Source organism: Athene noctua, chromosome Z (assembly GCF_965140245.1).
Source record: "Athene noctua chromosome Z, bAthNoc1.hap1.1, whole genome shotgun sequence".
Classification (NCBI taxonomy): Eukaryota; Metazoa; Chordata; class Aves; order Strigiformes; family Strigidae; genus Athene; species Athene noctua.
The window spans coordinates 90130714-90151335 of NC_134077.1; the positions used below are offsets into that span (position 1 = coordinate 90130714).

At 42.0% G+C, this 20622-nt stretch overlaps 1 protein-coding gene across 2 annotated transcripts in view; it reads right to left on the reverse strand.

Moving 5' to 3' along the window:
- Window positions 1-20613, reverse strand: part of SKIC3 (SKI3 subunit of superkiller complex) — a 49480-nt gene extending 28867 nt beyond the window's left edge. The window contains exons 1-19 of one of the 2 annotated variants that reach the window (XM_074933247.1): window positions 20505-20613; window positions 20170-20280; window positions 19396-19453; window positions 19126-19222; window positions 18479-18622; window positions 17350-17441; window positions 16618-16693; window positions 15371-15511; window positions 12557-12655; window positions 12352-12460; window positions 10409-10549; window positions 8603-8704; window positions 4493-4626; window positions 3763-3849; window positions 3570-3673; window positions 3330-3456; window positions 1979-2158; window positions 1046-1170; window positions 344-597 (exon numbers count right to left, since the gene is read on the reverse strand). In XM_074933247.1, the coding sequence (XP_074789348.1) occupies window positions 344-597; window positions 1046-1170; window positions 1979-2158; window positions 3330-3456; window positions 3570-3673; window positions 3763-3849; window positions 4493-4626; window positions 8603-8704; window positions 10409-10549; window positions 12352-12460; window positions 12557-12655; window positions 15371-15511; window positions 16618-16693; window positions 17350-17441; window positions 18479-18622; window positions 19126-19215 (2005 nt within the window). In that variant the 5' untranslated portion in view covers window positions 19216-19222; window positions 19396-19453; window positions 20170-20280; window positions 20505-20613. The remainder of the gene's footprint in view (window positions 1-343; window positions 598-1045; window positions 1171-1978; window positions 2159-3329; window positions 3457-3569; window positions 3674-3762; window positions 3850-4492; window positions 4627-8602; window positions 8705-10408; window positions 10550-12351; window positions 12461-12556; window positions 12656-15370; window positions 15512-16617; window positions 16694-17349; window positions 17442-18478; window positions 18623-19125; window positions 19223-19395; window positions 19454-20169; window positions 20281-20504) is intronic. The other variant, XM_074933246.1, reaches the window with a different exon arrangement.
- Between the last annotated feature and the right edge of the window lie 9 nt (window positions 20614-20622).

Sequence of the window (20622 nt, forward strand, 5' to 3'; positions counted from 1 at the left end):
CTCAGGTAAAACTGCAGCACCATTAGCTGCTTCCCCTATCTTCAGTTCTTCTATAACATTTGGCCTGGTCGCTACACAGGAATTATTACCTATCATATTTACTTGAAAGAGAAATAAACACTCCCATTCACCATGATTCAAAAGCTTTTCAGATATTTGCAGGCTACTACCCGGTCAGTAGCTTACATGCAGGGGGTCACAGCGCTCTCCATACCTAGAATCCAACCCTACCCTTTTGTGCAGGAGAACATCAGTACACCAAGAACCTCTCCACAAGACTCAAGCACTGCAGCGTGTAGAAGGAGAAAGGGTTAATTAATGCTTTCTAATTCAGACATATTACCTTTCAGTGCAGGCACATAGTCTTCTGCCTTCTTTAAGATTTGTTGGTAGGTAGCTATAGCATTGTTGTATTTGCCTAGAATCTGCTCAACTGCTGCAGCTTTGTAAATGCTGTACACGAGCTCTGGGTTCAGCTCGCTTGCTTTCCTGAAGGATTTCAGTGCTGTTGAGTAGCTACCTCTGCTCAAGTAAGCCTCCCCTAGAGACTCCCAGCAGTTGGAATCCTTTGCATCAGCCCTGAGAGCTGCCTGCAAACTGAAGGTATCAAGATATAAATTTATTTAAACAACAAGTGATACAAGTTAACATAAATTATTTCTTTGCATTATATATCCTCTGGACACAAACACACGGTGATGAGGAACTTTTAAAGACAGCGTAGTAGTGTTTTCATCTTCAGAGCACATTATACAAGTTGAGACACTGTACCTCATCTTGGCTCATTATTCAGTGCTATACCGTGCCTGTCTATGACAAGCCTGTCACCAGGCTTGTTAGTACAGAACACTGCTATGCTGAAAAAAAGACTACATTGTGCTAATTCTGGAACCGAAGAGAGGCACAGATTGCTCAGACCCATTTCCCATTGTTTAGTGCAAGCCATCCTATCATCAGCTAACTCATTTTCAAAACTCGCTAAGATCAAAGGCTGGTTTATTGGGGTTTATAGAAAACGGCTTAAACCAACCACGAGCTCTCTTACTCAGCCACTGCTTGCGACGGCTGGCCAGTTCTCAGGTAGTAAAGTCCTCGGTGAAGCCAGGCCCATTTTGCTGTACCAACACGCGCTTTTCCGGTTACCTCATTCAGGATTGACAGAGCAGTGTCCTAACAACACACCAAAAATGCCAGGTTAGTAAACAGATGTATGTGCAAAGAACAAAGTTCTTGTTAAAAACAAATACTCCTAATCCAGCAAGCCATTAAACTGTCTAATCTGTTAATTACTGTAATGAAGAAATGTTACAGGGGCTTTTTAAAGCTGGCAGGCTGAGTGGCAGACTAGAGGAGGAAATTATCACATCTAAAGATGTGATTATTTCTTACGCACCTGTCTTTGCAAATAGACAGTAGCTTCCTGCAGTTTTTCAGAGACTGTTTTTTTTATAACTAGAGAAGGATACAAGTATTTGCAGTAAGTCAGATACTTAAGCCTGACTTTCCGGATGTTCCAGTGGAGTGTGTCAAAGATTGGCTTACATTTGCTCTGTAACAGCATAGGCTAAGAACTGCTTACACAATGCTATGTAAGAAATATTTTAAAATATCTTAAAATTGTATACTTTTCCTGAAAGGAGCAAGGTGGAACATGGAGAAAAGAAGTGAGACAAGTGAAATATGAAAAGAAAACTAACTTTCTAACATGCTCCCTCCTGAAAAAATCCTTCACCTAAATCACACATGTGATGACTACAATGTAATGCTTGGTACCCCCACCCTCCTCCCCAGAGATTTAATGTGGAATTAAGAGCATAAAATTGAAGCAGGTCCAACTATGAAAACTCCTCAGCAATGATAGAACATCTGTTTTCGGATGTTATTCTCAACTACAGAGGAAACCTGAAGCGTTTCCTCAAAGAGCAGGATTAACAAGAAAACAAGCCAGCAGTAATCCAAAGCCCTGAGTGTACAATACCGTGTCTCCAAGTTCCACACTTAAGTCTACAGCTGCTGTTCCAGACTCTTCATCGGTTCCATCCAGTTCAAAAGCCTTTTTATAGCAACCACAAGCTCTACTTTTGTCTCCAGCAATGTCTTGGTAGTAGTTACCTAAATAACGAAAGACACTTCCCAAGTAGCTGTCCAATTTTGCAGCCTATAAGGAAATACGAACACAATGTAAGACAGCATTTTGAAGGATTATACTAAAGGACAGGTCCAGTGGTAACTACTTCTTCAGTCTTTGCTTACCAACTTATTTAAGCTCCTTCTGTGATACATCTGAGTAGTCAAACTTTATTTTAAGATTGCAGGGAATACTTGAGCTTTAAATGTTTTCAGAATCTGCTACAAACCTCACAGCACAAAGCATTTTGTACATGAAGTACTAGCACAGCTAGCTTGTTAGGAGAGAACAGTTCTTTACGACATCCCATAATTTTCACGTTCTACTCAATTTCAACCATTATGCTCATACTCTTACCACATTACATCACAATTAACTCCATCCTTTTCTAAAGTTTAAGGTCCTTTTTAGAAACACTTGGCAGATTTATTTATACTTAAGAAACCCACAGCCCTCAAGCAGCAGAAAACAGCTTTGACAATAATAGTTTTTAAAAAGCGCTCACATAGAACAGTTTAGAGACAAAATTATTGTTCACACCAACCACATTCTTCAGTATACTCTGCGGTATCTGTAGTGCAAACAGCGGGCAATGATTTGAGTTGCCAACACCTATCATGAAGTTACATGGTGAGTTTACAATGTCTGGAGTCTTATTTTACATACTTCCGGGTTCCCAATCAAGATGTCTGACTAAATCTTTTGGATTCACATTCTTATCTATGTTCAGAGAAAAAGACACAGCCCCCAAAACCCCAAAGATCGGGAAGAGTATATAAATTGTGGGGTTTTGCAGACTTATTTCCTTGTTCAGACATTGAAACTAACTCCATTCTCTTATTTTTTCCTTCCTCACTTTTTTGCCCCACCAATCTGAGTTTTTCCCTCCCCATGTCAAAATACCCTCACAGATCCAGGCAGCTCAACTAGAGGTCACCACCACTCCTGTCTGGCTAAATCAAAGGCCTCAAGAATTAGCTGAAAAGTGGAAAACAAAAGCAGAGAGATTCCAGGTAACTGCACAGCTCCCTGCAATGTCTTTTTTCACAGCTAAAGTTCGTTTACAGGCTCTGGAGGTTTGTAAATGGTAACAAGCAGAGCAGAATAGTCCAGTCTGTCATTCCAGTCAGTGTATTTTCCATATTTCGTTTCTGATACAGAAAAACACTAATTCTACAGGAATAGTTAAACCAATCTTTACCTTCAAGAACTGAGTGACTGCTTTTCCTTTGTCTTTTTTTGTCTCATCACTCATGAACCAGTATGTGAGCCCCAGGTACTGATGATACTCTGCAGTTTCAGCCCGTCTTTCAATAGCATTTAGAAAACTAAATAAAAGGAACAGAGGTCAGATCAGACAAATTCTCAGAAGCTGCAAACCACTATACTCTATTCTCCCCCAACATGTCCACGTTAAAGGAAAGAAAAAAAAAAAATCTACCTTCTTTCTGCCTGTTCATAGTTCTTTTGGAAATAATGGATGAAACCTTCTAGAGCATGGGACTGAGCCAGATCAGGGTGGGACAACAGAAGCTCTTGTGAAATCTGCAAAAGGATGTAATTCTTCCCTAGGCATTTCCTCTATGAAACCAAGAATTCTACTTAGTTTACAGGAATGACAATACAGCACTAACCTCTGAGGCTTGGTCCATTAAACCTTTGATTAGATAAGCCTGACCTCTGATAGCTAAAACCACTGGATCGCTGCTTGCATCCACAATCTAGAAAACAAAGTAATAAGACACAACCAAATTATTCTCTCCCCAGATGAAGAAATCAGAGGTGTCAAAAGCAGGGAGACAGCATGAAGATAAAAGACAATAAAACATTTAGATAGAATTGGGAAGCCTTAGAGTAATTTTGATGGAGAACAGGTAGAAGATTGCAGAGAGCAAGGGAAAAGGTACAGAAGTCTAAACAGTGAAGAATTAAACTGTGAGACAAAAAAAGAGGGGAAGTAATTTCTGCTTCAACCCTAACCATTTGATCTTAAAAGTAATATGCCCTTGTTCATGACTAATGACAAGTGAATGAAGGACATGGGGAGTAGGATTATAAGAATTCAAATTAAAACAAACAACAGCCATAGAACTAGCAAGAACCTGGCAGCACTGAGCAAGAACAGACAAGGTCAAAAGTGACAGCTTCCAAAATTAGAATTGTGAGTGAAAAAAAGCTGGAGAAAAGCCTAAAAAAACAGAGAAGGAAGGAGTGCTTGGATTACACCACAGTTGATAGGACTTGTCTAAATCACACAGAATATACAGAGGAAGCACGGGGAGAAATACATCTTAAGTTTTTAGTACAGAAAATTAAAGCACTTTTTAAAACTAAAAAACCCCCACTTTTAGTCAATGACAATACCTGCTCAAGTGCTTTAATGGCTTCTTCTGCAGCATCAGCATCACCAATTTTAATCAAAGCCTCTGCTTTCAACTGAAGGATAAGGTTCTTCCACCGAAGACTAGGACCCTCAGGTATTCCAAGAACCTCAAGAGCTATTGACAAGTTAAAAATTTCATCAAGTAAAAACAGAAAAAGGAACTACAAAGAGCACCACCATTCCCAGTATTTTTTAAATCTTGTTAATTACAATTTTTCAGTTTAACAGAGCACCACTTAGCAGAACAAGTTTTATGAATGCTCTCCCCCATGTTGAAGAAACTTCTCTAAAATTTCTACCCATTCAAGTTTCAAAGATAAATCAATTTCAGAAGGGTCTTCTCAGACACGTTGAGAGATCAATTGCTTTCTAGATGCTGGCCTTATAAACAGAATGCTATATTTTCCCAGTCTATGTTCTGATGAAACAATGACCTTCAATAAACAAGTTGTTTGACACTTCAGTGTTTAAAGGAAAAAATATTACTGAAACCAGGGATTTAACTCTGTGCCCATGGAAAGGTAACTCTGTACCTTTCTATGCAGTATTGATTACTTCTCCAGTACACAGTACAATCTCACCTCAGAGAGTGAGGGCATCTCTGCTGAGCCTCAGCATTCTCCAAAGGCAAGAACTTTCTGAATAACTCAATTAACTATATATATTTTCACATACGATGAACTTTTGTCTCACTTGATACAGCCAGTAAGATGGGTCAAGCACAAAGCAACACTTCCCCAGAATTCTCTCTCACTTCCCACACATTCTTTGCACCCAAATTTTGTGCATCAACAGCATCTTCTGGCAAGGCACAACAGCTTAACTCACACCTTGCACTGAGAAGCAAAACTTAATTTGTTTGTTCAGAGCCTGCCAGCTTTTAGTTTCATTTGGTACTAACTAGACCTTGCACAGGAAAACAAAACACTTGTCTTTATCTTCTACATCACTTGCAACTTCACAGATTTCAAAAGTCATCTCTTCTACGGGCTGGGAAAGGACTAAACAGGATATTTATTTGTTCTCATATGCTGCATTTCCCACACATTTATCATCCTTATTACTAGTTTATTAACTTCGGCTATTATTTTCTTTTTGAGAAGGGGTGGATGGGTACAAAACTGCACACAGATTTCACCATGATGGTAATGTTCTTTAAGCAACTGCATGTTGGTGCTCTGTTCACTAACCATTCCCTGCCCTGTAATTCCTAATATTTGACTTTCATACAAAATGAAGACCTTTCTGCTCTCTACTTCAAGATGACTGTAGGATAGCTTTGTGAAATACTTCTTCCCAGAACTGCATGATTTTTCATTGAAGATGGGAATTTTTTCCATTATTTTAACAGTAATCCAGTCTGGTAATCTCCCTTCAGTTTTTCAGTCTGCTCCTCATAGCAGCAAACTGTATAACCTTATTACTCAACACTCACAAAGGACTAAGAAGCAGATGAACAATGCAGGTACCCGTGGAAATGTCAAGGACACCTCCTTCCAGCCTGAAAATAGACATTATCCCTACACTGTGCTCTAGCTTTTAACTTATTTAAAACTGACAAAAACCACTTGATGCTACAACTCTACTTCTTAACCCAAGGCTGCTTAGTTTCCTTAAAAGTCTTGTAAGGGATCTTATAAATTACCACTTGGAAATCAGAGTAGACCATATCACATTTCCCTTACCCATGTGCTTGTAAACTCTTTCAAGGAGTTCTAAAATAAAATCTTCACAAAAGCCTTGCTGTCTATTCCCCAGAGTAACTTTTATACATGAATTCCCTAATTCTTTCAGTTTTAACCAATTTAACCACTAAACGTACCAGCCTTGCCAGAGGTTTCCCTGATCACAGAATCCCAGAATCATCCAGGTTGGAAAATCCCTTGCAGCTCCTCCAGCCCAACCATGACCCTCCCCCTGACCATTCCCAACTGCCCCAGATCCCTCAGCGCTGGCTCAGCCCGACTCTTCAACCCCTCCAGGGATCCCGGGGACTCCCCCCTGCCCTGGGCAGCCCATTCCAACGCCCAACAGCCCCTTCTGCACAGAAATCCTTCCTCAGAGCCAGCCTGACCCTGCCCTGGGCAGCTTGAGGCCATTCCCTCGGGGCCTGGCGCTGGGGCCTTGGCTCCAGAGACTCATCCCCCCTCTCTGCCCCCTCCTGGCAGGGAGTTGCAGAGGGCCAGGAGGTCTCCCCTCAGCCTCCTCTGCTCCAGACTGAACCCCCCCAGTTCCCCCAGCCGCTCCCCAGCAGACCTGTGCTCCAGACCCTGCCCCAGCTCCGTTGCCCTTCTCTGGCCACGCTCGAGTCATTCAATGGCCTTTTTGGGGTGAGGGGCCCAACACTGAACCCCCTCAGCGAGGGGCGGCCTCCCCAGTGCCGAGCCCAGGGCTCAGATCCCTTCCCTGTCCCTGCTGGCCACGCCGGTGCTGACACAAGCCAGGATGCCGCTGCCCTCCTTGGCCCCCTGGGCACACTCTGGCTCATTATCAACTCCCCTCAGGTCCCTCTCTGACTTGTGACCGGCTGTCAACTGGATTTAACTCCGCTCACCACAACTCCCTGGGCCCAGCCATCAGACAGTTTTTTACCCAGTGAAGCTGTGCACACCCAAGCCTCGAGCAGCCACTTTCACCAGGAGAATGCTGCGGGAAATGGTGTCAAAGGCCTTGCTAAAGTCAAGGTAGACAACATCCACAGCCTTTCCCTCATCCAAAAAGCAATTCGTCCTGTTGTAGAAGGAGATCAGGTCTGTCAGGCAGGACCTGCCTTTCATGCTGACTGGGCCTGATCCCCTGGCTGTCCATTATATGACTTGCAATGGCACCCGAGGTGACCTGCTCCATGACCGTCCCTGGCACCGAGGGCACACTGACAGCTCTAGAGTTTCCTAGATCCTTTCTGCCTGTTACATTTGCCACCCTCCAGTCCAACGGGACCTCCCCAGTTAGCCGATTTCAGGTAAATCATGGAAAGCAGCTTGGCAAGCACATCTGCCAACTCTTCCAGCACCCTTGGGCGATCTTTCCTAGAATCCTTTTTAAAGGTTAGGGTCAGGCTATCTACCTTCAAGCATTTGGGTGCCAAGATGGTTTAAACAAACAGTTACAAAAAACACTTAGCACTTCAGCAAATTCATCTTTATGTTCCTCAGTCAATTCCTAGGTCAGTCTCTCTTAGTTCCTTAATGCTATTTTTTCTTATTTTATAGCAACTTCTATTAAAGCCATTATCACAGGGAAGTTTTTTGATGAATCTCCTGAAAAGAAGGGTCATGGTGTAGAAGCCATGCTGCACTCTTCCACACTGAACACAGATGGGAAAAGAATCATCTGATTTTTATTCTTTTTGCAGTAAATTTATTTTTACTTACATTGTCCTGTTTCCACATTTCCTCCACTCAAATTTGCTTTCTGAATCTCCCTCACTGCCAAGTACTTCCCCTGGTTTTAATAATTTCCCATGACTGTTTAGCCCTGTGTGCATACTTTCATCTCTTCAAGTCTTGAAAACTTTCCTTGCCCTGTCAGAAAAGTCCACTTTGGCTGCCCCTTCATTTATAACCATCAGATAATGGCTCTATTTGGATTAGATACACATCACTATGTCATAAAACTGCCCTCATTCCCAGCTAACATGGATGAAGAGTTACACTTATAGTAAGGTCTCTTAACGTACAGTCACACTACGCAACATTTATGCATTTTACATTAACTTGATTAAAACTTTATAAGTCTAAATATGAAGTCTACCAGACTAAAAATTTGTGACACCTACCCCCATGCTTTCAGGCAATTATCTGCTGTTTGGTGGAAGTTGGTCAACTACCAGCTGAAGAAGCACATCAGAACATGCAAATCTTCTAAATATTAATCATGAGACAGCTTTCTGGTTCTCTTTTCCTGAAACTAAGCAGCACAAGGTGCTTTTCAGCTTTCATAAACCAAGAGAACCATACAACATTTAAGACTGCAAAAAGCAAAGGACTACAACTGCTGCTAACTCAGACCTACCATGAAAAGACCACACTGGCTGGACTACATAAAGTGGTGTAACCCTGCAGTTGCTCTTTCAATTAGTAGGCAGTTACCTTGATTGCAGGTCAGGACAGCATCCCTGTATCTGTGAATTTTCCTCTGTGCCTCTGCCAAATAATGCCATGCTGCCGGACACTGGCTAGTCTTCTTCAAACCTAATAAAAAAGGAGTTTAAAAAAAGCACTGAAAAATGTTGCTCAGGGCTGCAAAAAAACTGTAGCTGGAAGATGTGGTATTGCCATATAATGCCATCAAAAACATATTATCAATCATATAAAAGACCTACAGTTAATTCTTTCTTTGAGTCTTACTATAAACTGTTGTAAACATACAGGCCTCCATGCAGTATGGCAAAGACTAAGAAGCATGTAAGCTTCTTGGGCTTCCTTTTGCGTATCACATTACATATATAGGAAAAAAAAAAGAGAGGAAAAGCAAGGAAATATACAACACTAGCTTAGGGTGCACTTTTGTTTCAAAAAGAAAAACATTCTTCACTTTGATCAGACATTAACATCAGCAGCCTGTAGACAGCTTTATTAAGTTTTTCTTAGAAACCAGAGAAGGTCTATGGAACTTTAAGACAGCAAAAAATGATGACAAGAGTGTTCCACCATAACTTCCTGATAAACCTGCCTTAATTCAAGATTCAGCAATAAAACTGAATTTGAGTCTTCTGAGATATAGATATATATATAGATATATATATATATATATATAACTACTAAGTAATGCCTTGACGTTTCAGTGACTAAAATGCAAACTGGAAAAGAAATGGTTTCCAAGCTTTAGACATTTACACATTATAGCAAGAGCCTTGCCCTTTTCATTCTCCTCTTTGTGAGCAGAGTATTACATATGAAGGTAAAAATAAACTAACTCATTTGGGAGATGTACGTTTTGTCAAAAACTGGTTGTATGTTTTGTCAAAACATCCAATGGCATTTAAGTCAGAGCATTTGCTTTTCGTGGAAGGTGTTTTCCTCTTAAGCACCTGAAATTCTTATTTCAGATTTTAGGCAAGACATGTTACTTCACTGTGTGTAAGTGACTCTAGAATATTATAGAATATTGCGAAATCCTGTTTCAGAAACAATCTTATTCTAAACCTGGGTGAAAGGATGCAGCATAATTGAGCATAGTCTGACTGACTCCTGATCACTTAGACCCCAAATGCTTATTTATCCAGCTTTCTCAACAACCTGTTTTGAATTTTCCATGGCCAGCACCATGACAGTGAAGAGTCCTATTTCCCACTAGCATACTTATGAATAGTTTACAAAGTGCTTTGCCATTTCAGTACAAGCAAGGTAATTACAGAGCAGTAAACCAACTCTTCAGCAAAACTGGCTACTGTAAAAAAAGAACAAAGTCCTCCAATATTTCTCTTTGAATACCCAATACAAGTGTTCACCCAACATGAGGGTTAAAGAGGTCTTAAAGTGATGTAAACTAAAGGGAAGTCATCTTTGCTCAGGTACAGAAAAGCAGTGCTTAGATTAGAGGAACTGCATTGTATTTTACTTTATAAATTCCATATTCCTTCATCAGTTGCTACTGCTGTATTTACTGCCTCATCTAGGTATCTCCCCAGTAACAGTCAGATTTAAAGGTAAAATTTAAAGCTGATCACACTATACCACTACAGAGCTGACTACAACATCAATGACAGACTTCAGAAATGTTATACTTAAAGCTGTACTTTAAAAAATTTCCATGCCCAATCAGAGAGAGTTTTTAAACCTAGCTGGTCTTAGAACTAGCAAAGTACTGTGCAAGTGTAAGATTCCCAAAATATCCAGCATAAACTAGCTGGTGTTCAAGTTACAGAGTACTTACACCTCGTATTACACGTTTACCTTCAGTAAGACTCTCAATAGCCTCCTTGTATTTCTTTTCTTGGAAGCACTTTAGACCAAAACCAATGATGCCTGGGCCACTACTTGCATCCATCTCTAAAAGCCTAGAAAAACAGTGCAGGGCCTCTTCCGACAAAGTACCTGGTTTCAAAAAAAATAAACATTTTATAGAGTGTCAGATTTTAAAAAATGCAACAGCATAACTTATCTACATGAATATGACCCTTATCCTTTGAGCTCAATGCAATGAATTTATTAACTAAACTTTTTCCCAAAGGTACTATGCACTTATCACCCTCCACCCCCAAAACCAAACCCAAAAAGCCACCAGTAATCTAAACAGCCACTACCACCAAACAGTCAGTCTGAAACCTGAATTTTTAACCAGTTGTGTTAAATTACTACAGGTATACTTCCTTTATCAATAAAAAGTAATTCCTTCATATGCTTTTCATGTAAGCCCAGCTGAACGTCCCCATATCAAAATCTGCCACAAATACTCAAAATTTCCTTTCAGAGTAGGCCTTGTAACTACAAATTTTCTCTGATGAGTTTGCTAGAACAGTCTTTTTGTGAACTCACGTAATTTAATGCCTTGGCTTAATTTTAATTGGTACCACTAGATTTTTATGTTTGTGTTTAGTTGTGATTGCAGAATTTGCAGTCCTTGCTTAAAGGACCTGTTGTGACTTGCAGCAACAGTCTTCAAACTACTATTTTCTTTAAAAATGATGGACTCATTTGACATAAAGGTTGCCTTCGATTTTGCATTTTGGAAAGGAGACTAATAATGCATCCAAGTTACAACTCCACAGGTTTGGGTCATGAAGGACTATGACATGGTTGGAATGACTCAGAAATAAACAGCCTTACTCAAACCCGAGCATCATCCTCCCCACCCCAAGATGGCTGTGGGATGGTGAGATGTTGTCAGAGCATTGCTACACAAGAACTGTGCCAACCAGATGGTCCTTTTCCTTTGGAAATTGGTTTCTGCATGTTTCTCCAAACTGTAAAGCATTCTCACATGAAAATGAGAGTCTGGGCCTCATTTGCCTTCACCCTTTCAGATCAAAGTGAAAAATGCTCTTATTTTGTGTTGCTGTATTCTGAAGCCTACCTTCAATACTGGAAAAGGCTTTCTACCTAAGCTGAAAGTTATTTCTCTTTACATAAACCAGAGGGGTTTTTTTTCATGATTTTAAAAAGAAATTAATTCCTGGTTTTAACAAAAAGTAAAATCAACTTCGGATGCCTTAAACAATAAAATGAAAGACCAAAATTTAGTAGTTATCTTTGAAAATGTTGAGAAAATGTCCAACACTATTGCAGTGTTGTTTAGGGAACTACTGAAAATAGCAACTGTTTACTTTCAGATCGCACTATTGAACACACCGCGTTATTTTTTTTTTTCCTCAGAGATTCTCCTTTTCTACTTAGAATAAGTATCTAAACAGATCTCCTTACTCCCTATTCACCAGGCATTCTTTTCAACAAGGCTTCACAAACGTTTCCTTTATTCACCAAGAGAGATTCTATGTTAAGAATAACCTAAGGGTAGTCCATCTTCAGCCCTGGGGCACAGGTTAACATTCTCCATTCCCTGTTCTAAGCTTAAGAAGTTAGCCCTCATTTATCCAAAGAGGCTGCTTTGAGTTTTGTAAGGCACCTTTCTTGGCGACTTCGTATACTGCCAGAGCTGGACTTAACTCGCAGAAGTTTTTTTGGCAATTTATAGCGACCACTTAGTTAAAAGAGCTAGGAAACAGCAAATCATAGGACCAAACGCTTTTCATTTCCAGACAGGCAGAAATATAACACAAAAGTAAATAGTGCACTCGTATTGGGCTGTGAAGGGTGAAAATCTGTAAAAAGATTGTCACAAAACTAACCATAAAAGAAATAATTTAAGCCCCCCAAATGTCTAAATCCATCCTACTCACCTGACTGAACATGGTGCAAGCAAAGTACTTCTAAAGGATAACTCACAGTAGGATACAAAGCCATCATATCGTCACAGGCCCTTTTCAACTTAGCCGTTTCATGAGGAAACTTGGAAGGAAAAAAAATACATGTTTATTTGTGTGAATCATCAGATGCAAAACATTACATGTATTCACTGATGAAGACAGATTAACATAACCTTACTTTTGACAAGCACTGAATAAAGTCCTTGTAAAGATTTTGATGGTCTTCACTGGGATCAGTGTCAGCAGAGTTCACCGCATGTTCAAAAGCAGTCAAAAGCTGAAATAAAAAATAATTAGGAGAGCCACAATGACTTTAGGACAACGTTATCTTCATAGATTAGAGTACTTCAGTTGGGAGGGACATACAAGGATCATCTAGTCCAACTGCCCGAGCACTTCAGGGCTGGCCAAGAGTTCAAGCACGTTTTGAAGGGCTGTGACCAAATGCCTCCTAAACACGGACAGGCCTGGGGCATCGACCCCCTCTCCAGGAAGCCTGTTCCAGGGCCTGACCACTCTCCTGGTAAAGAAATGCTTCCTCACGTCCAGTCTGAACCTGCCCTGGTGCAGCTCTGAACCATTCCTGCATGTCCTGGTGTTGGATCCCAGGCAGAGCTCAGCACCTCCCTCCCCACGTCCCCCTCCTCAGGCAGCTGCAGAGCCATGAGGTTGCCCCTCAGCCATCTCTTCTCCAAACGAGACAAACACAGAGCTCTCAGCCCCTCCTCACAGGACATGTCTTCCAGCCCTTCAGTTTACACTAGTGAACAGAGAAAGTCACAAAGCAAGTTCCTTATCGTGTAGTAGTACTCAAATAGGATCCAAGGCGAGTTAATTGTCACAAGGTGACGCAGTAATACACTGTTCCATTACGTAAGATGGGTACAAGGAAGGCAAAAATCTGTAAGAGCACAGATTCTTCATACCTAATCCCAAATCAAAGATGGCACCACAAAACCCAGGGTACTATCCTTTATGGTTAGCTGTCAGGAGGGCCCCCTGCCCTAGTCTAGAAAATAGTCTTTTATTTTGTGTCTCCTTATATATTGGAGAATACAGGCACCACAGAGCGCAGGCTACCACGCTAAACAAAAATTTCCCACAGCCTGTCACAAGTGAAATACTGAACAGGATGTTGCCTTCAATGCCACAGCCTTCCAGGTTCAGGTGCTTTACTCAGAACTGCAGTAAAAGCAAACCGTAGATTGGCACGTCAAACCCATTCCTGATGTTTAGGCAACTTCTTTTTTTAGCCTTCTTGTCCCCAGAAAAGAAAGCAGTGCTGCCTGCAGCACCTCTTTTCTATGATAGCTCAGAAGTTAAAGCATCGGCCTGCTCAAAAAGAAACCCATATTCAACTTTCTGCTGTCTGAGATTATTTCAATTTATATTTTCTATCTTTCTGAAGCAGTGCTATCAACCACACTGGTGAAGTGTCCACCCTTCCTCCTGAAGGAGACTAATCTTGCAGGAACAGATAAATCAGGTAAAACAAAATTGACTTTGGCCATAGAGTACACAGGATCAGTACAACTCATCTTCATTCTGTTTGCTCCGATTAGTTTTGACACTCTCCTAAGAGGTGAAAGCTTAAAATCTACAGGAGAAAATCTGAACCAAAACATTGCTATCTAGAAGTACTAGGTGCAGAGAAACGGAAAAACAGCACACCCTGGAGGAAAGGGGGAGCTTCTTGTTTTGAGGAACACCTCTACTGGGTTTGTGTGGCAGGGGTTTGGTAGCAGGGGGGCTGCAGGGTGCCTTCCGTGAGAAGGTGCTGGGAGCTTCCCCATGTCCCACAGGGCCGACGCCGGCCGGCGCCCAGCCGGACCCGCCGCGGGCCAAGGCCCAGGCCGGCAGCCGTGGTGGCAGCGCCTCTGGGCAAGGGCTTTGAGAAGGGGCAAACTGAGCAGCAGCAGCACAGAGAGCGCTGAGAAGAGGTGCCGGCAGCCCCTGGGCACGGCCGGGGCAGGGAGGGAGGAGCGGAGCAGGTGCTCCAGGCGCCCGAGCAGAGGTTCCCTGCAGCCCGTGGGGCCGAGCACGGCGAGGCGGCTGTGCCCTGCGCCCAGGGAGGCCCGCGCCGGGGCAGGGCATGTGCCCACGGGGGCTGTGACCCCGCGGGAAGCCCGCGCTGGAGCAGGATCCTGGCAGGACCTGCGGCCCCACGGAGGACCCGCACCGGAGCTCAGGGGCTGCCCCGCGGGAAGGACTCACGGGGGAGAAGTTCGGGGAGAACTCTCTGCGGTGGGAGGGAGCCCAGGCTGGAGCAGGAGGAGTGTGAGGAGTCCTCCCCTGAGGAGGAAGGAGCCGCACAGACAGCGGGTGAGGAGCTGACCACAACCCCCATCCCCATCCCCCTGCGCCGCTGGGGCAGAGCGGGGAGAGAAATCGGGAGTGAAGTGAGCCCGGGAAGAGGGACGGGTGCGGGGAAGGTGTCTGAAGATTTGGGTTTTAGTTGTCATTACCCTACCCTGATTTTGACTGGTGGTAAATTAAACTGATTTCCCCAAGTCGAGTCTGTTCTGCCCATGACGGTAACTGGTGAGTGATCCCTCCCTGTCCTCATCTCGACCCAGGAGCCTTTCGTTGTATTTTCTCCCCCCTGTGCAGTGGATGAGGGGGTGACAGAGCGGCTTTGGTGGGACCTGCTGTCCAGCCAGGGTCAACCCACCACGCTGTCAAATCTCAAGAGTGATGCTTCTTATAACGTGCAGATGCAGAACAATGCATCACTGTGCTACAGTCCAAACCCGGCCTCCTGCAGCACTTGAAGGAGGTCCAGCACAACTCCTGGCATTTAGGTGCTTTATTCCACCCTGTGCCCTGTTTTTGTCAGAAGGTACAATCACCCATCTTTTCCTGAGAAGTTTCGTACCACTGAACATTAATGAGACAAATAGTCACAAGATTTGCACAGTTTTTAAGGCTTCACTTGAAGTCTAGCTGCACTGTACAAATAGACGTCTCTAGATGAGGAGTGAGGAAACATTACCAGCTGTGCAGTCTTATTATCCTGGTTCTGGGGACTGTCTTTCAGTAACTGGGTCATCTTCTTCCAAAGCTGGTGAAGCTCGGCCTTTTCTGCACCTTCCTCCTGTTTCATCTGTATTAGTTTCTGCCATGTTTCAGCGACCTGTCAAGAGGAACAAATGAACTATGCCATCACTCTTTAAAGAGCTGCAGGTCTGATACAAGCTTTCCAGCTACTGTTAATCTCTACTAATCTAGGCTACACAACAGAGTAATGTTTACGGTAACGACCTATATTTACAAGTTCCAGAACATTGTGTGGGACCTGTCCACCTTCCAAGGTATAGTGAAAAAGGGAGGCAAAGTATGAATTCTGCCTCTGGTTCCTGGAGGAAATCAACTTTAAAAATAAACCTAAACAGTCCTCAGATAAACTCTGAAATAAAAATGGAAACCTTGTTGGATCTACAGTACTACGAACAGAAAGAGAACAGTAGCAGTCCATGTTGAGATTCCAGTATGGAAAAATCAATAGAACTAACTGAAAAAGAGAAAATAGGACCCTGAATCCAACTTGTGGTTTTCTGTTGCACACAGAGCAAGTCTGCCTTTGTGTGCTGAAAAACTAGCACTGAATTTAGTTTCAGAAACCAGTATACAAAGAGGCTTTGGAGATAATGAATAGTGTTGAGCTTGAAGCTAAGTGATATGTAAAATTTTTCATTTTCCATTGTTGGAGGAAAGGGGAGAAGATGACATGGAGTAAGACTTGTAAGAAAGAAACCTTTTTAAAGAGTAAAGAAGAGTGAGCAGCAGAACTGCAAAAATATGCATGCTGTAACCTTACTACAGAGACTACAGGCCCGTTACTGTTGAACCACTCCGGGATTTGACAGCTCCACCTCGTGGTAAGCCGATAGGAGCCACGAGTCTTTCTGCAAGGGCCATGCTGATATGCTTTGGGAGTCCTGGGTGGGCTGCAGCTTGGGCAGCCCTGGAGCAGCTTTCTGTGGCCTGAAGAACGATCTTCCAGCCCATATACTAATACTATTTGTCCAGTTCTGTCAGTTTAATGGATTGTATACGAGTCATACAGGGTGGAAAAGAAAGAAATATAGTTAAAATCAGTTCCTCCCAGATGTGGTCCACAAGGAGATCTTCAATGGTCTGCAGCCCCCAAAAAATTGCAGATTCCTTGATGAAAAGTCGTTAGTTCTGATCAAATGGAAATTTCCTGTTAGAAGAGAGAAAATAAAGCACTCAACCCACCTCTAAATATTTCTTTTCTTGATGATATAGTTCCACAAGCTTGTTACATACATCAAACCATTTCTGCTTGTCACCACTAGAAAGGATGGAGAAAATACCACAGAAACAAGCTAAGTTTTCCATAAAACAGTATAATGTTTTTCAAATTCTGACAGATAATTTTTAGTAGGTTCAGTTGCCAAACAAATATTTACAATTAATTTTGCAGATCACCCTAAGTTTTATTCATTGCTGCTGTAGCAGAGTAAAAAAAAAAATTACTTTAAGGAACTGTACTTTTCTTTCTGAACAATTTTAAAATTAAGAAAACAAAGCAAACACTCCAGTCAGCTACAGTGACAGCTGAGAGGTTTGTTTAGAACTGTACCTGTATGAATTGGATGATGTGTATTCTGTGATCTTGGGCAGAGAAATATAAGCCTACTTATTAATGCAAAAAATGAACTATCAGTGCTAAACACTTCAAGGCAGTGAGGAGACAGAGGACACAGGACAACACAGAATCCCCTACACTACTAACCTCAAGTACAATTATTCCAAGAGGTTTTGCCCTATCAAAAGGATCTGGACAGGATCAAGAAATCTTAGACAGGTACAGAAAATCTTAGTAACAAGTGCTGACCACTGATATGACAAGGCTTTAAAAAAAATAAAAGCTTATCCTGTGTCTCAGCAATGTCATTCACTGAACTAGAAATCTCAGACTGAATTACAGTATTCGGTATCCTTTACCTTTCATAGAGTTCCAAGAGCTTTTTGTAAACATCTGCCAAGTCTCCTTTGACATCTGTTTGGTTGGATTTCTCATATAAATTTGCTAATCCCTTTAAACAACAGCAACAAAAATATAATAAAGAAGTAAGATTTGATGTCAACAGTTATGTGTTATGAAAACACTGAAAGTTCTGCCTACAAAAATTATTCCGTTGCCTTCAATGAGGTCAAGTGTTAACGTAGCAATCTCTGAACAGAATCTACGTTGACACTTCTCTACAGCCTTCTGAATCTACTTATTTTAAATTAAAAGCTTTCCTCACTTTCTTAACTAACACCAACAACCATTTGAAACTTGTATTACATAATCTTGTCTGCGTAAGACAATACACAAAGCACACTAAGTAGTATGATATTAGATTTACACCCAAGTATCATATTGTCTTGTACAGTTACAAAGCCAGAATCTGATTGCAAAACTGGAAATTTCAATGTACCTTGAAATCAGGCACCAACAGTTATACTTTGAAAAGGTATTTATACTGAAAATACTAAGAACCTTACTACCTTAGAAAAACATTGATTGCTGGGATCAGAGACAGTCTTAATATTCAACTTTATGCTTCACAAGTCTCCAAATAATGTATGTTATAACTATATACTGTTACAGGTTGTCATGCACACACCACCCAGCACACAGATATTTCATATGAATACTATCACTTTTAAGTAACAACAACATTCAATAACAACCCACCCGGTGCCAGAAAAATAAATTACTAGATAAAACATTTTCTCTCCTAAGAGAGAAGCATTATCAAATGTTTCTTGAGCTACAAGCATGGACGAATTTACTGTATCTGTTTCAATTCACATTCTCCCTTGCATGTTTCACTGCTATCTAAACTTCAGAAAAATACAAATTAAAATATACTGAAACTAATTTTCACCCTGCTATACATATGCAGCCACCCATTGCTTTACTTTGGACACACAAATAATACAAAGCTTAGCTACTCTGAAGCTTCTGCAGAACTAAGGGCCTCACAAAAATATGATACAAGTCTCAACTCTGCCTTGTTCCTACATTTAACTCCATAGTGACATTTTTCAAGGAAAGAAAAAGTTAATCTGGACATTCACATACCTGCCATGCCAGTAACTGGTTTGGTTCAATTTCAATAGCTTTCTTATATGCTCCTTTGGACTGATCAGGCTGCTCTAACTCAGCAGCTGACAGGCCAATAAATACCCAAGCATTGTAGTTATTTTTTTCTTGCTTCAACACTGCCTAGAAATACACAATTTTAAGTGAAACTGATGAATGAAATGCATCATATAGATCCACATACTGAGTTTTATCAATACAGTTTGATGAATTATTCTATACAGTATAGAAGTTAAGTAATGCTAAGGAAAAGGCTAAGATTAATAACTTCAGCTTTCCATGCCCGAGAATGCTTCACATCTGAACTGTTCTGCCAGTAACTGTACCTGAAGCTCAGCAACTAAATCACTCCCATCGAGGTCTGGATTAGGAATGGATTTTTCTCTCTTACCATTCTAGGCTTAATATTCTTATCATCACATATAAGCAAATGCAAAAAGAAGGGAATAAAAGTTTATCTGTGGGCAACTAACATGAATGATCAATGAAGTTAAATTTGAAAATCAGTCTCAAGTATCATGTCAATAAGGTACTCCACACTCTGCATTACTGTACAGCTGCAGGGGTGTGGGAACAGCAAACAAAATGTGCAAAAAATATTACCTTCCAAGTAAAAAATTAATTACCTTGCAATGTTTTAAGGCTTCCTTATATTCTTTATTTCGTATTGCATCTCTAGCACTCTTCAATGCTGTTTTCACCTCCTTATTTGACATAGTGGCTCTAAATAAGAAGGACATATCATCAGTTCTTATAAAAAACCAAACTGAACTCAAATGTTGTTTATATCCTACTGTAATTGCATAGAGAGTATTTTAAACACAGAAATGTAATGCCATATGTCAAAATGAATACAGCACTAAAACCAAATAATATGGTTAAAAGTAGCTACTTACACTTATCTCCAACACAGGGTTAAGTCAGTACTTCAACTAGCTGAATGATATAAAGAGGCTATGACAGAAAAAAATTTTGGTTAAGGTTTAAGATAAATTCAAATAGGAGGAGAGGTGTTATATGACAGTCACCACAGTTAAGACTCCTAGAAAGACACCCAGGATAGAATTTCTTTCAAAAGAGTAATTCCTAAGCAGTGGACTGTGCTTAAGAGGCACACTGCACTGGACACGTGCTCAAGGGGTTCCTAAGGATCAGAGTTTTCCTGTGTGCTATCTACAGCAGTCTGCTGTGCACAGACAGCTCTCGACAGTCCCCAGCCTGTCACTTATGTTCAGGTGTGGTCCACAAGCCTCTTCTCCCTTCACACACACTTACAGCAGACCCTGCTGCTGACTACAGCTGTATAGCAAAAACTATACATTTAGGAACGTTATCAAAGAGGCATTCACGCTTTTCAAGTCCGACACAGACATCATCATGCACTATTTTGACGCATATGGTAAGTAGTTTGCCTCAAATGAACTTCAGAAACACGGCAGTGAAAACTGCCTAAATGGGATGAGGCTGAGAAATAAAACTGCTGGTGCGGGCACTGAGGGAGACTGAACAAGTGACAAACTCAAGAACAAAAAAACCTTTTAGCAGCTGAAAAGCAAAAGATAAAGAATGCGTGAAGAGCCTAGAGATAAATTAGTAAGGAAAGGACAAAAGAAGAGAGCAGATTTCAAAGATTCCCTCAGACCCTGAAAAAAGGAATCTGCCAAACTTACACTGCTCAACAACTCCTGAAGATAAATTCGCTTCCTAAGAGGGCCCAGACGCCTCGATCACCACAAACATAACCCCGCGCTGACACTTCCGAGCCTGAGCTCCATTTGCACCTACACAGAACAGGGACACCACGTCAGCGCAGAACCGGGCGCTCGCAGCGAGGGGCGCCCAGGCCAGGCCGGGCCGGGCCCGGTGCTGGCGGGGGGAAACAGCCCAGCACCCTCCGAGCGCGGCCGCTGAGCCCGCTGCAGGCCGGGGGAAAAACGGGCCAGGCCGGGCCGAGCGGGACCGGGCCGCCATCGCCCCCGACCACCCCCCCGCGCCTCGGCCTCACCTCAGGCCGCCGCCATCTCGGGCCGCCGCGCATGCGCAGCCACACGTCAGCGCGGCGACACCGCCCGGCGACGCCATTTTGTGTGTGGCACTGTGGGAGATGTAGTTCCCGCCTCCCG